Source organism: Molossus molossus, unplaced genomic scaffold (genome assembly GCF_014108415.1).
Source record: "Molossus molossus isolate mMolMol1 unplaced genomic scaffold, mMolMol1.p scaffold_m16_p_21, whole genome shotgun sequence".
Taxonomy (NCBI): domain Eukaryota; kingdom Metazoa; phylum Chordata; class Mammalia; order Chiroptera; family Molossidae; genus Molossus; species Molossus molossus.
The window spans coordinates 41,741,808-41,758,571 of NW_023425357.1; the positions used below are offsets into that span (position 1 = coordinate 41,741,808).

General features: G+C 43.4%; 1 protein-coding gene across 3 annotated transcripts; it reads right to left on the bottom strand.

Moving 5' to 3' along the window:
• Positions 1-5,047: 5,047 nt before the first annotated feature.
• Positions 5,048-12,661, bottom strand: GINS3 (GINS complex subunit 3). Of its 3 annotated transcripts, XM_036275118.1 has the most exons (4): positions 12,236-12,538; positions 9,889-10,122; positions 7,844-7,923; positions 5,048-5,351 (listed from the first exon to the last, which is right to left on the bottom strand). In XM_036275118.1, exons 1-4 carry the CDS (start codon positions 12,419-12,421, stop codon positions 5,177-5,179), a joined length of 675 nt encoding a protein of 224 aa, XP_036131011.1. In that variant the 5' UTR covers positions 12,422-12,538; the 3' UTR covers positions 5,048-5,176. The 3 variants fall into 3 exon arrangements, with proteins under 3 accessions (XP_036131011.1, XP_036131012.1, XP_036131013.1); XM_036275119.1 differs by lacking the exon at positions 5,048-5,351 and having other exon boundaries at positions 7,461-7,923; positions 12,236-12,661; XM_036275120.1 differs by lacking the exons at positions 5,048-5,351; positions 9,889-10,122 and having other exon boundaries at positions 7,461-7,923.
• Positions 12,662-16,764: the final 4,103 nt, after the last annotated feature.

Here is a 16,764-nt window from a genome sequence, read left to right on the forward strand (position 1 = left end):
TTATTATTATGTTTTTGGTGTTGAGCTATAGAAGTTCTTTATATATTCCAAATATTAATCCCCATCGGAGATGATTTGCAAATATTTTCTCCTATTCCGTAGTTTGCTTTTTCACTCTGTTGTTTCCTTACATGTGCAGTTTTATAATGTTTTCTTTTAAACTGATTTTTTTAAAGAGACGAAGAAGGTAGAGAGAGAGAGAAACATCGATGTGAGAGAGAAGCATTGATCGGCCGCCTCCTGCAAGCCCCTCAGTGGGGATCAGGCCCACAACCTGGGCATGTGCCCTGACCGGGAATTGAACTGGTGACCTCTTGGTGCATGGGTCCACACTCAGCCACTGAGCCACACTGGCTGGGCAAGGATCTTTAAAAAAGGATTTTATTCATTTATAAAGAGAGAGGAAGTGAGAGGGAGAGAGAGAGAAACATAGAAGAGCAGAACATTGATCAGCTGTCTCCTACAGGTCCCCTGCTGGGGATTGAGTCATGTGCCCTGACCTGGAATCAAACCAGTACATAGGACAACGATGCCCAACTGAGCCACACCAGCCAGGGCTTTTTTTACATCTTATGTTTAGGTTTTAAATCCATTTTGAGTTAATTTCCATTTTGAGTTAATTTTTGTATATGGTGTTAGGTGAGAGTATAATTTCATTCTCCTGTAGTAACATATTCATAGTGAGGAATTCCTATTACTTCTTTGTGCCTATTTTCTCTTCTATTAAAAAAAGAAAAGGAAAGTTAAGAACTTTTTGATTCACCAAAAGGGACTACAAAGAAAATTAAAAGACAAGCCACAAACGAGGAGATTTATCTGCAGCACAGATAACTGACAAAGGATTAGTAGTATCCAGAGCACTCCTGTAGATGGTCTGTAAGAAAAAGGCAAGCGACCTGCAGAAAAATGGGCAAGACATATAAAAGGCATTTCTCAGAAGAGGAAGCATGAATGATCTATGAACATATTAAAAAATAATCACTCTCCTGAGTGCTCAGGAAAATGCAAAGCAGCATCACAATGAGGTACCATTTTATTTAAAAACATTTTTTTTTTCTTTATTAATTTTAGAGAGAGAGGAAGGGAGAGGGAGAGAGAGACAGAAACATCAATGAGAGAGAACATCTACTGGCCGCCTCCTGCATGCCCCCCACTGGGGATCAGGCCCACAACCTGGGCATGTGTCCTGACCAGGAATTGAACCAGGGACCTCTTGTGGCATGGGTCGATGCTCAACCACTGAGCCACACTGGCTGGGCTGAGGTATCATTTTATATACATCAAATGGGCAAAAATTAAGAAATCTAGTAATAGGGACTCTTATACGTAGCCGATGGGAGAGTAAATTGGCACATTTGGTAGGAACTCGTGAAACTAAGCACTCACAGACCTACCAGCCAGCAATTCCACCCGCAGAAACTCTCAGATGATTCTGGGCACGGAAGAGTCTGCAGTGACGGTGCTTACAGGGTGGGGCAGAAGGAGGGTCACAGTTGCAATACAAATAAATAATACAATAATTAATAAATAATAATACAAGAATACACTCTGTGTTTTGCATACTCACAACTGTAAACCTACTTTTTCCCCACCCTGTAAAATAGGGGGGAAAAAGGACTGGAAACTAACCGAATGTCTGGTGATAAAAGAATGCTTATAAAAACGGTGTCATGTTCCCACAATAGAATATCCTTCAGCAGTAAAAACAATCTGAAATAGCACTGCTGAACTCAAAACATAAAACCAAGTGAAAGAAGCACAGAAGCAAATCAAAATAACATATTCATTAGATGTATAGAGCAAGGGGGTAATAAACACAATCTAGGAGCGGGGAACTGGGCAGAAGGAACACAGAAGTATCATGTTTTAGAACTTAAACAAATGGAAGTTCATGGGTATAACACTTCATAATCTAAAGAAATGTTATATGTTCTTTTACAGAATATATTAAACAGAACGCGATAAAAAGGTTACTTAATAGCTCTAAGCTATTGTGTAGCAGCTACCAGTTTCCGGAGCTCTGATAAGACTCTGTTACTTCGTCATCTGCTTATTTGGGAAGAATTTGGAAGGAGCAGGCATGTCACTGCCTTTGCGGACTCCAAAACAAATTCTGGGCACCCAACCCAGAGGGGGGACTGGAGGCTGGTGAGAGGATCGCACAGCAAGGTCCCCTGGACAGGAGGAAACTCGATGGGTGAACTGTGGCTGACGAAGCTCCCAGAACTGGGAAAACTGGCCTGCGCCTTCCTGACTTTGGTCCAAGTAAGGCAGGAAACGAGTGTGCCATCATGCAGACATCGGCCACCCGTGACATTTCTAGAAGGAAGCAGAAGTGGTATCACTAAGAAGGGGTCCCACAGAGAATACTGTTACGCACACTCCAAAATCAGTTCTCCTGCTTTGGCTTCCAGAGTTAATGTCCATCTCCGGGGCCTGAAGACATAACCTCTTTCCCGAGCGATTTGTTTGGCAACATGAGTCCCCCAAGGGATCTTGTCACATCAGGTGATGACATCCAGGAGGTGGGTATGCTTGAGCTGTAATTGTAATTAAGCAAGGCCATACTTTCATCTCCATTTAACTCGGCTAACTACTGTTTCTGAGACAGATACATAGTAACTTGAGGCATATTTCCCCCCTAGGACTTCTTTATTTGCTGTGGCAGAAAAACCTTTTAAAATCACAATTGCCTATGGAAATAACAGTCTTTCAAAATGGACTGTGGTTTTCTGTTTTTATTGATCTCTTTTAAAAATGCCTTAAAAATCGGAAACTTCATTTTCTTTGCCAATCATATATGAACACAATGCATCATATTCTATGGTGTGTTCCTCCTAAGAATCTTTGAAATATAGAAATTCAGCTAGTAGCATCCCCCGGAATGTTGTTCAAGGCCTGAGCTGGCTCAGAACCTGAGAAAATACTTCATGAGCTGCTCAATTATTTGAAAAGAAGAATGTTACTTAATATTTATCTGGACTCTTGGATAAAGCAGTGAGTGTGTGAGCATGAAATGCTAAATTAGAAAATGACAGTGTCTTTTTGAGAAGTTTTAAAAATGTTTTGCTCTTAAACCTAAGAGATAGCCAAGTGCCAAGTCCTCTTGTTCCCATTAAGATAAGGCCACTCTCTGGGAACAGCTGTGGTTATCTCTCCCCTTCTGACTCCGCCAGTGCTGGCTTTGATACTGGTTTCTGTCTCTGATCTTTCGTCAGGCATCAAAATGCATTCTCACCACATTTTTCTTTCTTTTTTTTTTAAACTACTGATTTATTTATTTTATTATTTTATTTTTTTATCCTCACCCGAGGATATTTTTCCATTTTTTGTACAGATAGAATGGGAGGGAGAGAGAGGAAGGGAGAGAGAGTGAGAGACATCGACGTGAAGGGACACATCGAGCGGCTGCCACCCGCAACCAACCAGGGCGTGAGACAAACTGCAACCGAGGTACGTGCCCTTAGCGGGAACTGAACCCGGGTCTCTCCGGACCGCAGGCCGACGCTCTAACCGCTGAGCCAAACTGGCCAGGGCACCACATTTTTCTTTCAATAAATCACACCATTCTTCTCTCATCTGCGTCATTTGTTGCACTGGAATCTGTACTCCTTAGCTAGTCATTTGCTTTTCTGCATCCACAGAAAAGACGCTGTCCTCAGGGAAGATTTTAGTTTCAAAAAGGAAGCCATGCGAGTCATGTGGGAGTCAAATAAACTTCTTTCTCAAGGGTGATATGGGAGCAGAAAATGCTGGAAAGATCTAACACTCTGGGCTTGTTTTGTTTTGTTTTAATTGGCCAGAGGTGGGCGATGTTTGCAAGGATTATCTGGCTCTGTGTGTTCTCTTTGCGCCTCAGCTTCCACGGCTACATTAGCAGTTCCCAGGCACTATTTTCGGAGCTGTTCTGACACTTGCTAATAACGTTGGCGTAGACGCACTTGAAACTCATTTAGACACAAGGAGAATTCGCTGGTATGTGCCAGATGGGAAAGAGGAGAAAATCAAGTAGTGCTATCAGAGACAGAATGCTGAAAGTCTTAAGGCAAATCAAAGAGGCTTTTTCCCATCAGATGCTAATACTGGGAGAAAAGTTTCATTTTCAGGTGAAAAGCAAATAGTCTTTCCCTCCTTAAGCTGACCAGCAGCTTGCTCCTGGGGAAGGCCCAAGGCCCCTTGTCCGCCAGGGTCCCCACCCCTATGCATGGAAGGCTTTCCAATTAGCTTAACCTCTGAAGTTAACGTAGGGAAGGGTCTGATGCTCCGTTTTGCTTTAGAAAATGATTGCCCCCAAAATGCAACATAGGATTGGATTCTGAAACAGGAAAAGGACATTAGGGGAAAATCTGGTGAAATCCGAATAAAACCTGTGGTTTAAGGAAGTGTTAGATGCAAGTACCATGATAGTGTAAGGTGTCAGGGAAAGCTGGGGGCGGGGTCTATGGGAACACTGTACTATCTTTACAACTGTTCTAGAAATCGAAAATTATTTTCAAATAATAAAATGATGCCCCTTTTAGTTGACTTGACTTTGATCACTGAAAAGCTGACCAATGGGAGACGTCTGGCTGTTGGGGGCAGCCTCATCTGCACCTTCCTTTAGACCACATCACCAGCAACAGGAAGAACGCTCATGACCTAGAGGAAGCTTCTTGGCCAAGTGAACTGTCTGGTTACACCGTGTCTCCTTTGACTAGCTAGGCAGAAATGCAAAAGCCTAGAAAAATAAAAACAGCTCTAAAAGCAGTATTAATCTACCTGGATTAGCCCTCTGCTCTAAGTCAGCGAGTGATTGTTTTTTCAGACTTGACCTTGAACCACTATACATTTTATTCACTACACATCAAGGATGGGAGAGTTATTGCTCATTCAAATGGCAATATCAAGAGTTAGAAACAAAATTCCAAATTTTAGACATTTTTCTTTAGGTTTAGGGCATTTAGTTGTCTTTTAAAAATTGTTTTCATGTATATTCAATATTAAAATGTTCAGTTTACCTATACTAGATAAGGATTGTTGAAATTAAGGTTCTTAGAGTTAAGCATCAGTCCTACATTTTGTTCAAGTTACTTCAAGTCCAGATATTTCTCATGAACACAGAAATGCCTACTTTCAGAAACACACATGTGGCTTCTGCAGTTACCTTCTTTTGCCAAGATCAGTGTAAAACATATTTTCACTTAAACACAATTGTTCCAAGCATAAAGATGAAAAGCTCTCCTGGGGTTTCTCGAAGGATGATGGAACAGAAGAGGACAGATTCAGAGCAGGACTGAGTGAATTTTTGCATAAACTTGAGTGAGTCACTCAGTACTTCCCAGTATTCCAGAAACTTCTCAGGTCCAGAGGTGCTGAGAGATCAATGCGAAACTCTGTGAGATGCTCAGGAATCTCTTAGGCAGAAGGTGAAATTTTTATATAAAATAAACAAATTACTTCCACTATAGAACCAGTAAGAAAATTCAATACCAAATCACTGGGGTAAAGAGAGACTTTCCAACAAACAGTGCTGGGAGGGTGGCGTGGCCTTTTGTGGGTTTTGAGCCGAGGGTGAACAAGATCTGATTTGTCTTTGAACAAGAGCACTCTGGCTGCTATGGTGACAGTCTGAAGGCCGGGTGCAGGGTGAATGCAGGGAGGCACACGGGGGTGATTGCAACCATCCAGGACAGGAGTGGAGGTGGGGAAGAAGTGGTCAGGTTCTGCAAATGATGAAGGAAGACCCAAGAGATAGTGAGGGAAGGAGGGCCAAAGACACCGAGGCTTTTGTCCTGAGCAGTAGGGAAGGACGGAGCTGTCAAAAACAGACATAAGACTCTAGGAGCAGACTGAGGGTGAGATCAGGAGCTCAGTTTTAGCCACGCTGGGTCACGTGTTGAAGTGGGAGTGTCAAGCAGGTGGCTGATACCAGTCTGGAGTTAGCAGAAGAGGAGCTGAGCTGGAGTTGGAATTTGGGGAGTCATCACCATACAGATGGTATTGAAAGCCTGACACTGAACTGGATCCACTACACTGTAAGAATGACAAGAGCTCTCAGGACAGCCTGCAGAGGTCCAAAGTTCAGAGGTCAGAGAGCAAGAGTAACTGCCCCAGGACACTAAGCCTTGTCCCACTACCCTCTGCAGCCGATTGTTCCAGGGAAAAACCTAAATACAGTGAAGTCTTTTGTATATAATTAAGGAAAGTTACCTGGGAACAGAGCCTTTAACGGGAAAAGGCCCACATTTCCCCCTGTATTTTAAATGATTTGGTATTTCAATTTGTTCACTAATTTTGAAAAAAATCACCTTTGAAGGGACCAAACAGTAATCCAAAAGACTGATTTGGGGAGAGATGTGGGGAAAAACAGTAGTAATTGACAGGCCTAGAGGTAAATTTGTCATTGGAAATGGGTTTCACGAGTTATTTGTAATAAAATCTGTTCAAAATTTAAAACAGGAAATACATTCTGCCTGTGCATATCCACATATGCCTGGGGCCACATTTTTTTAGTAAGAGGAAAAAATGGCAGCAGTCTTAGGATTCAGTGTAAATACGAAGCTATCCATGAAAATAATGAGTCCAGAAATTAAATAACATGCTTTTTCCCTCTATGAGTTGTCTCTGGAAGTCTTGGCTCAGGCCAGATAGCTATTGGTTAGAGCATCATCCCAATATGCCATGGTTATGGGTTCGTTCCTGGTCAGGACACAAAGAGTCAACCAAAGAATGCATAAATAAGTTGATGTTTCTCTCTCTTGCTTCCTCTCTCTCTAAAATCAATCAATTAATAAATGCTATGGTTGCTATGGAAGTCCCACCTTTGTAGGACACAACACGTCCCTACAGAGACTTGTCACTCCTTTTTTAGGAATATCAATGCAAACAAAAGAGCAGTTGCTAAAACATAAATTTCCATGGGCATTATTGTCAAATACGATCAAAGACAAAACTCTGGTGGCTCTGCCTGATCATCTGTAGTACTTGAGTTACAGAAACAGTACTTGCACAGAATGCATTCAGGTACAAAGTGGGTCATTTAGCACCAAAATCAAATGATAAAAACATCAATTCCATCTTAAAACAGGCATTTTACTTATTTTCTTAATCCTCACCTGAGGATATTTTTCTATTTATCTTCAGATAAACTGGGAGTGAGGGCCACAATTCTGTGGCAGTGTATGTATTACAATCTTTATTTTTAATTTTTTATTTTTTATCCTCACCCGAGGACATTTTTCCATTTTTTGTTCAGATAGAGTGGGAGGGAGAGGGGCGGGGGGAGAGAGAGAGAAACATCGACGTGAAAGGGACACATCGAGTGGCTACCACCTGCACAACCCAACCAGGGCTGGAGACAAACTGCAACCAAGGTACATGCCCTTAGCGGGAACCAAACCCGGGTCTCTCTGGACCGCAGGCCAACACTCTAACCACTGAGCCAAACCAGCCAATCTTTATTTTTAAAGGACTTTGATGTCTCCTCTGTTGTGGCTCCTGGGCTGTGGGTCAGCAGGTTGGGATAGTTCTGGAGACTTACAGGGCCAGAGACATCCTCCAGCATGTCCTTTCCCAATCACATGACACCTCTCCTGAGACAGCGGCCGGCCATGAGAAGAGAGATATGACTCTGGCCCTTTACAGGGTCAACTAGGCTCTTCTCAAGGTCACAGGGTTAAGTCTACAAGGAGCAACTCTATGTTTTTCGGGACTTCAGTTTTCCATGTCCGTGAACTTTCTCTTCTTGTAGTTCTGAACAAGGTTAGAAGCTGTGATCTGAGAAGCCTGCCCCTTCTCCCAACACTGAAAGTCATTCAGTCCTTTCTGCCCTGTTTGAAATAAGCCCCTCTCCATCTCGTCCAACCTGGCTACCAGTGCCGAAGTGTCTTCATTGTAAGCATTCTGGGAGGAGTCCATGATGCGGCGAAAACGCCCAATAAATGTCTGAAAGAGAAGGGAGTAAGAGAAATCAGATCTACTTTTATCCTCGAACATTTAAATGGCACAAAAGAGAAGAACTTGGTTTTAGGACTCAGTCAGGAGGTCGGCGTAAGTTATTTTACATTGCCAAGCCTTGATTTCCTTGCCTGTGAAATGGGTTGTTGTGAAAATACAATGAAGTAATATGTGTAGAGCCCTAGCAAATGGCTGGGAAGAGTAACTTCCTCGAAAAAGCATTACCCATTATTGTTATAGTAACAAAGGCCAGGATAATGTACTGTGGTCATACACAGACAGGTTTCAACCAGAAAAGATCCCCAATTTAACTGAATGCAGTTTCTATTGTTTTCCATCTGAGAGAAAGATGGAGACACATACGATCTAGGGGTGTCAGTGCAGGGCTCTGGGCCCAACCCACAAGCCCCCACTTCAGTTCTGCAACTGTCTCACCTTCTATATGAGTAAGTCCAGTCTACAGTGCTTCAAAGCAGTGATGGAAAAAGACAACATATAACTCACTCAAAAAGGACAGTGTTCCAATTTAAGAACATGTCCTGACAACATTATAAGACACACAATTTCTGCTCAGAAGACTTTCATAACTCGAACTGTCTATAGTCTATACATTGACTTGTTTTTCTGAATGGGTAACAGCATGTTTTTGTTTGTTTTCTATTTTTTTTTTTTTTATCCTCACCCGAGGATATTTTTCCATTTTTTGTACAGATAGAGTGGGAGGGAGAGAGAGGAAGGAGAGTGAGAGAGAAACATCGACGTGAAGGGACACATCAAGTGGCTGCCACCCGCACGACCAACGAGGGCTGGGGACAAACTGCAACCGAAGTACGTGCCCTTAGCGGGAACCGAACCCGGGTCTCTCCGGACCGCAGGCCGACGCTCTAACCGCTGAGCCAAACTGGCCAGGGCTGTTTGTTTTCTATTTTAACTATCACATTAAAAACAGCACTGGTAGATGGTAGGCCAAACAATCTTTCTGATGGAGGGTATTAGCACAGTCCAGAAAGCAAACGTGTCTTGAGCTAACAGTTCTTATAAAGCTAGAAATGAGGAAGTGAAACAAGAAGTAGAAAGGATAGTTTCTTCTAGTTTTAACAGAATAAAAAATAATTATAGAAGTTAAAGTAAGGTTACACTGTAAAGGACAGTATAACACTGTTTTGTCCATGGACAATAATAATAGTTACCTTTTTTTATCGTCACCTGAGGATCTTTTTCCATTGATTTTTAGATAGAGTGGGAGGGAGGGAGGCAAAATGAGAGAGAGAACATCGATGTGTAACGATTGGCTGCTTCTCTCATGACCCCAACCTGGGCCAGGGATCAAACCTGCAACCCAGGTATGTGCCCTTGACCTGAAATCAAACCCATGACTCTTTGGTCCGAGGGCCGACACTCTAACCTCTGAACCAAACTGACCAGGGCTAGTTACCATTTACTAAATGGCACTACACAATCTCACTAAAACTCTATAATTTTTGCACTATTATTGTCTCCTTTTATAGGTGAAGAATTGATGCCCAGAGAGATTAAGTAGCTTGACCAAGTCACACGGCTAGTACATAGCAGAGCCAGAGCAAGGGAAGAGAATAAATAACCAAATATCACATGTATTTCTGACAGGAACCCTCGGACCAGTCCTGGGGCTGGGCTTCAACTGTGTATTTAAGTGCCTGACACCTGCAAGCAACCATCACTCCCTTCTTATTTCCATGACTTTCTGCTCCTCCCTACCCTTAGCAAGCAAATATGAATGAAGAGCAATAGACAAGTCCTATTTAAGTATATATATAATTGGCAAATACAGTCTTTAACTGTAGGCTGACCTGGAATAATAATACACTAATTGTACATGCTCTAAACTTCCTGGGTAAGAGTGACGTCTGGTGGCAGCCACAGCTGGCTCCTGACACATGTGCAGTGCCATAGGTTTTCACATCAATTACTTGCCTGTAGGAGAGACTGGGAAATGTCTGCATTCTCTGGACTGTCAAAATGCAGGAGCTGGGAGCCAAACCCGTAGAAATGGGGCCCCATTTTGTGGAGGTCCACCACGTTGGCATCGGCACTGAACACAGTCCTCCAACCCTCTTGGTAGATCTTGGGAAGATCCACAGAGAGGATCCGCCGCTTATTGTCAAAAAGGCCCTTTGCCAACCACAAGGGGAGTTCCAGCTTTGAGCCCTGCATCGGACAAAAGGAAATACACATTGCACAGCAATATTGCCTGTTCTCACTGAGACACACTGAGATATGAAGTCTTACAGCCCTGGGTTTGCATCTCTTCTCAAACGATGAAGATCAGGTTATGACTTGAAGAAATGAACTGTATGGGCTGAAGTTTTATGTCATGATGGGATGAGAAAGAAAATGAATTTATACAATAAAAACATAGACAACAAAAACGTGGTATAAAGGCATAAATAAAAACTAGATACTTCAGGGGTATAATAAACATTTCTACTTTCTTTGACTATTCCGTATCCATTCCACATAGACTCTTCCTGAGTGCCTACTATTTGCCAAGCACCATCCTGGGTGCTGGGGGGATATAAAGAAAAATAGGACCAGCCTGAGCTCAGGCTGCAGCCCCTCCCTCCCCATACCACTTTACAGCTTCAGAGAAGACATAAAAGATAAATGTTGCGCTATCTTTTTAAAGCCTTATCAGCATTGGGCCCTGGCCGGTTTGGCTCAGCGGTAGGAGCGTCAGCCTGCGGTCCAGAGAAACCCGGGTTCGGTTCCCGCTAAGGGCACGTACTTCAGTTGCAGTTTGTCCCCGGCCCTGGTTGGTCGTGCGGGTGGCAGCCACTCGATGTGTCCCTTCACGTCGATGTTTCTCTCTCTCCCTTCCTCTCTCTCCCTCCCACTCTATCTGTACAAAAAATGGAAAAATATCCTCGGGTGAGGATAAAAAAAAAAAAAAAAAGTGCTTATCTTAAAGCCTTATCAGCATTGGAAAATATGAGGAGACGGCCATGACAGATCAGAAACTAAAAAATAAAAGGCAAGCATAACTGGGTTGAAGGAGGCAAAAAAAGATTTCACAGGACTGTCAAGGTCATTGAAAACAAGTAAAGTCTGATAAACTCTCACAGCCAAAAGGAGCCGAAGGAGACATGACTACTAAACGCACGTGATGTCCTGGCTGGCATCCTAGGACGTTTGGTAAAAGTGAGGGAAATATGAATGAAGTATGGGCAGCTCATCTCCGTTTACTAGTGTGTGGGAGAAATAAATCTTTAATAATGGAAAGTCAATACATAGCATCTAAATTTTTAACACGTCACGACAAGGTTACCACCATTATTTAGAGACATGGAGGTGAACCTTGAAGTAACTACTAAAAAAAAGTAGATCATGTGGAGCTGGAAAGGGAAGTAGGGGAAAGCAAGGCAGGGCCAGCTATTTTCTATCCTTCAGTGTTACTGGACTTATTAAACTTTGTATATGTATTACATTAAGAAAAATTAACTCGCCCTGGCCAGTTTGGCTCAGTGGTTGAGCATTGGCCTGCGGACCAGAGAGTCCCGGGTTCGGTTCCTGCTAGGGGCATGTACCAAAAAAAAGAAAAAGAAAAATAACTCAAACCAAACAGAAACACCTTCTAAACAAAACTGAACTTAAATAGGAAAGAAAAAAAACCATTACAAGCCATGTTCCCCGGGGAACACTTGTATGTGAAATTACACAGCTCCAGGTTCGAATCCCAGCTCACCACCTACAGCGGGACCCTGGCCAAGCTACCAAACTTTTCTGGGCTTCGGTTTCCTTGTAGGACAGGGTTGTGAAGAATGAAAGGGCTAACAAACGGAAAAGTACACCCTCCCTACCCCATCCACGTTGGCACCAGGCCCTCTCAGTCAATGGTTGCTGATACCGTCAACATTAGGCAGGGATGAATCTAGCAATTTGTGGGGCCCAGACTTATCACCTGCTCTTACAGGATCCAAAGCTGTTGTTTTGTTTTAAGGCAAACGTAATCAAAACCCTGATCTTTAAGCATTCAGTGGGAGCCAATCCTAAGGCAGGGTGATGGGGGGAGGGGGCACTGGGGAATTTGTAGTTTCAAAGACGAAATCCGTGTTGGAGGGAGCCTGACGACCTAGGATAAATTTAGTTTCAGCGCAGGTGGCCCAGGTTAAGACCCGGAGATATACTCGGCTGCAGGCACGACCCGCCCTCCCCGAAAACTACAAATCCCAGAGGCCAGCGCGCGCGGCGACGCGGCGCCCGAAGGCCGCGCGGCCACCGCGAGCCGCAGCCTTTCTGCGCTGTGCGGAGCCGCAGGGCTTACCTGAGGGATCGCGTTGTCCGTGTCGGCCCCCCCGCTCCGCTCCGGGAAGAATGCACCGAGGCGTGGAATAGGGATCTCTGTGCGCACCGGGAGCTTCTCGTGGGACATCAGGATGTCGTCCAAGGAAAGGAAGTTCTCCTCCTGTCCCAGCGCGCCCGACTCCACTCGGAAATAAGCCTCGGACATGGCGGCGGCGTGAGCTTCTCTGCTTCCACTCGTGTGATTCGGGAGACCTCCGGGAGTCAGCTGCAACAACAGGAGGAAGCGCAGGCTGGTGGGGATTGCGGGGGTTGACTGGGTCGCTGTGGCTGCCAAGCCGGCTGGAAACTTTTCCCGCGCGCGCCCGGGGGCGGGCCAGACAGGAGCAGTCGATCCAGGCGAGTCAGCCCAGGCAGAAGCAATCGATAAGGTCTTAGTCCAGTGCAAGGCGGGCCAGGGAGCTTTAGTGGGTCCTCCGGAAGTTTTCTTCTGGCAGAATGTAGCCACGTTTAAAAAGAAGCTGGAAATGTCCAGGAAAGCTGCAGGATACAGTTGTGGTATCGTCGTGATTAACCCAGGTATTAATAAGTGGAAAGGAGCAAAGGGAAACTGCAATTTAGATACATACCCAATCAAGTCAGAGTGAGGCAGGGAAGGATGCTTGCCTGTCAGTCACACCTAGAAACCAGTCATTGGCTAGACGGGCGTGGCACTGTCAGCGGGAAGATTTGGTAACAAAAGGGTTCTCTCTCTTGCGCACTGGGCTCCTGGCTCTCCTGTTGCAAGGGGCATCGTTCCCCTGCGCTGGCCCTCATGGCCAACAGACACGTGGACCCCACACAATGGACTAATGAACTGGAACTAGCCTGATGCTGTGTTGGGCTTAACTCCACCATGGAACGGAAACTGTGGACACTGACTTTACTTGTAGTTTGGCTAAATCCCCAGCTACACCTCTTCCAGGACTGGTTTAAGGGAACCGAGACTTTAGAAACAGTGATGTAACTCCATGCAAATAAAAATCGCTCATTCTGCCATGTGATGTGAGTCTTAGAAAATTCTTTTCCTGCCCTGGCCAGTTTGGCTCAGCGGTTAGAGCTTTGGCCTGCGGTCTGAAGAGACCCGGTTCGGTTTCGCCAAGGGCACGTATCTCGGTTGCAGTTTGTCCCCAGCCCTGGTTGGGTCGTGTGGGTGGCAACCACTGGATGTGTCCCTTTCACATGGATGTTCCTCTCCCTCCCTCCCACTCTATCTGAACAAAAATATCGAAAAATGCCCTCGGGTGAAGGTTAAAAAAAAAAAGAAGAAAATTCTTTTCCTCAAGATATTGGAAGGACCTGACCCCAGCACCCAGTGGGGAAAGAGATCCTTCTCTTCCACCAATAACAGTTGCACTAGATTGTGTTTATGTGGTCCTTTAAATGTTTATATGAAATTTAAAACACTACACATTTGGGGGCTTAAAGAAAGGTGTCACTGAACCCTCCATCCCAGGCTTGATCCAATCAGACCTATTGGCCAGTTTCATCACTGTGCATCTCTGTTAATCTTGCTATGTGAAAGAAATTGGTAATCTCCTTTTGTGGCTCTTAATTTAAATCCTTGAAAGAGAAAATCTGATTGATTCAGTTCATCTCTTTGAAGCAGACCACAAGGGTCATAGGTTGCCAGCCACCCTATGGATTGGGTACTATTTCTGGTCTAGTGGGAGGTGGGGAAGGGATCATGGTACCAGACTTGGGGGTGCTACTCAGGGCTATGGGTGGTGGCAGAATGTTGAGAGATGCACTACAGAAATTTTTTCATATAAAAGGGGATTTTCTGGGGCTACTAGAGCTATGAACAAAGGGTTCAAGGGAAGGGAGATGTGTATGAATATATTTTTTAATTTTCTGTATACATTCTGTATAATTGTATACTTTGACATCTTAGAGCCTTGGGGCCCTACAGATGAACTGTCCTTCCCAGGATGAGCTAATTCCTAGAGTAACGAGCAACTTGCCTGTGAACATGCCTTTTATATATAAACCCAGTAATCCAAAGCCCATATCCCCAACCACTTCCTTTCTCTAACTCTCACACACCAAGCCATTAGTTCCTCTGCCCTAAATTACCCCATGGTCAAGTACTGGACATTTAAAGACCACCTTTATAGCCCAAAGTCCACCAACATTTAAATCATCTAGTCCTAAGCATGCTCAAACTTGCCTACTCTGCCTTGACCATTTCTTCCCCGAGAAACCACAATAAAGGCTCTAGGCCATATTCTTCTTTTGGCAACTATGAGCAATAAAACTTCTAATGGCACTGACCACTCTGTCATGGCTCAGTCACCTCCATTAATTAAATCCTGGGTATCATCAAAATGAGGCAGTGGGGGAGTCAGGGCCAAGTTGTGGAAAGTCTTGGGTGCTATTCTAAGGTGTTTAGGCTATTCCACAGGAAATGAAAGAAAACATGTAAGGTTTTTGGACAAGCAATAACATAAGCCTGAGCTTTAAGAAGAGAATTCTGATGATATGATGGAGAAGGAAGAGATGAGATGCAGGGAATCCAGTTTGGAAGCTGTTCTGTGGGCAGTGCCTGGCAACTAATTGGACATAAGAAGTGAAGGCTAGAGAGGGGTCAAGGGTGATTCAAGTTCTTAACCTGGTTGACCAGGTGGATGGAGATGTCATTTACAGATGTATAGAGCACAAGTATAGGGGCAGTTTGAGGCAAAAGATGAGTTCAGAGCTGCTAGACAGGCAGGTCAGCAGCCCAGTGGAGAAACCAGCCTTGACGTTTTCGAGTTAGAAGGCATCTGTTTAGAGGTAGTTACACAAGAGTTTTTTCCTTTATCATATTTTAAATGTTCACTTTGCTGAACTCTCCAATACAAAATAAACAATTCATAGTCAAAATTTATCATTTCTTTGATGAATATATGGTACTGGATATACTTTAGAATAGAAATAGAAATTAATTTGTCTAATTGAAGGCAGTGCAGGTTCTTTACTGACAAGATAGAAGCTATTTTATATTAAGATGAATGCTTAATGATTTATCAGTGCCAAAGAAAGGCATTATTTTTGTACAGAGATCAGAATATTGGCTCTAAACTCAAATACCAAGTTATTTTAATACTAAAGTAACAAGCCTGTGTTTAAGATAAAATCAGAGTGCCTTGTTGTTCTTTTTTAATGTCTTGGCTCACCCTGAAGCTATTAGTCACTGCTTGTATATTTTTACTCTATTTAATCTGGCCTCCTTTTGAACTAATAAGTGAATAAACCAGAAGTGAAATTAATGAAAATTTGAGCTTATGACTTAAATAATTGCATTAATTATTGACAAAAGCAGCACGTAGTTTATTAAGCATACATCTGTTTATATCCTAAATTATAAGAGCCAAGAATGCGTCTTTTCTTTAAAAGCTGTGTTCCTTAGCATCCAGCCAACCAATCTACATGCCAGAATTACACCAAACAGAAATTTCAGTATGTTTAAACTATTCAGAGTATAGTCAATATAGTTATAATATACGGAATTTCAGTATTCTGAAAGGCATAATGGATCCCTGAAAAATAGAGTAGATTTTCCACTGTCATCAATTCAAAGTTGCTGAATCACGGAACTGTGTAGCACACGCAGATTTTAGTTAAGCAAAACCACAAGCAGCTTTAAATCTGTTCTTTTGAATACCAGTGCTTTCTACATTCCTTCCTTTGAGTGAAGAGGCTGTGCTGCAAGCAACAGAAATCCAAATGAGGGTGTGGGGGGAGGGGCATGGGGGAGGACCTAAGGAAGGGGAGTAGGGGGAAGAAAGTAAAAAAGAAATGCATTGGATTCCATCTTTCCAGTTGCTTGCTTAGCCAAAGTTTTAGGATTTTCTTTGAACTCTCTCCCCTTACACTCTATAACCGTTCCATCAGCAAACGTTGACTCTACTTCATGATTTCCAGAATTTGACCATTTCTCATCACTCTGGTCCAGGCCAACATGATCTTTTGCCTGTTTTTTGTTTTGTTTTGTTTTGTTTTGTTTTGTTTGTAATAGCTTCCTACCTAGTCTTGCTTCTGCCCATGACCTCCATGTTTGTTCCTTGAACACCTCAGGCTCACTTGTTCCTGAGGACTTTGCACCCTCTGCTCCCACCTCCTAGATTGCCTTTCCCTTGGATTTCCACATGGTTGGTCCCTTTCAGGTCTTTACTCAAAAGTCACCTTCTCAATGAGGCCTTCCCTAGTCACCCCATCAAACATTTTAACTCTCCCCAAGGATTCCTGGTATGCCCCCCCACACACTTTTTCCCTCAACACTGACCATGCCCTAACATTTGTACATTTTACTTATTTAACTTGTTACAGTCTGTTGCCCCTACTAGAACACTAGCTCCATGAGGGTGGAGGGTAGGGATTCTCTTTGGTGTGTTTTCACTGCTAGTACATTTAGACACTTCAGAAATATTTGTTGAATGAATTAGTGCTTCTTTAGTTATAGTAGTGATATTACTTTCCTTTCAAGCAGTAAGTAAAAACAGTGAGTAAATTTTAAGTAAATAATAGTAC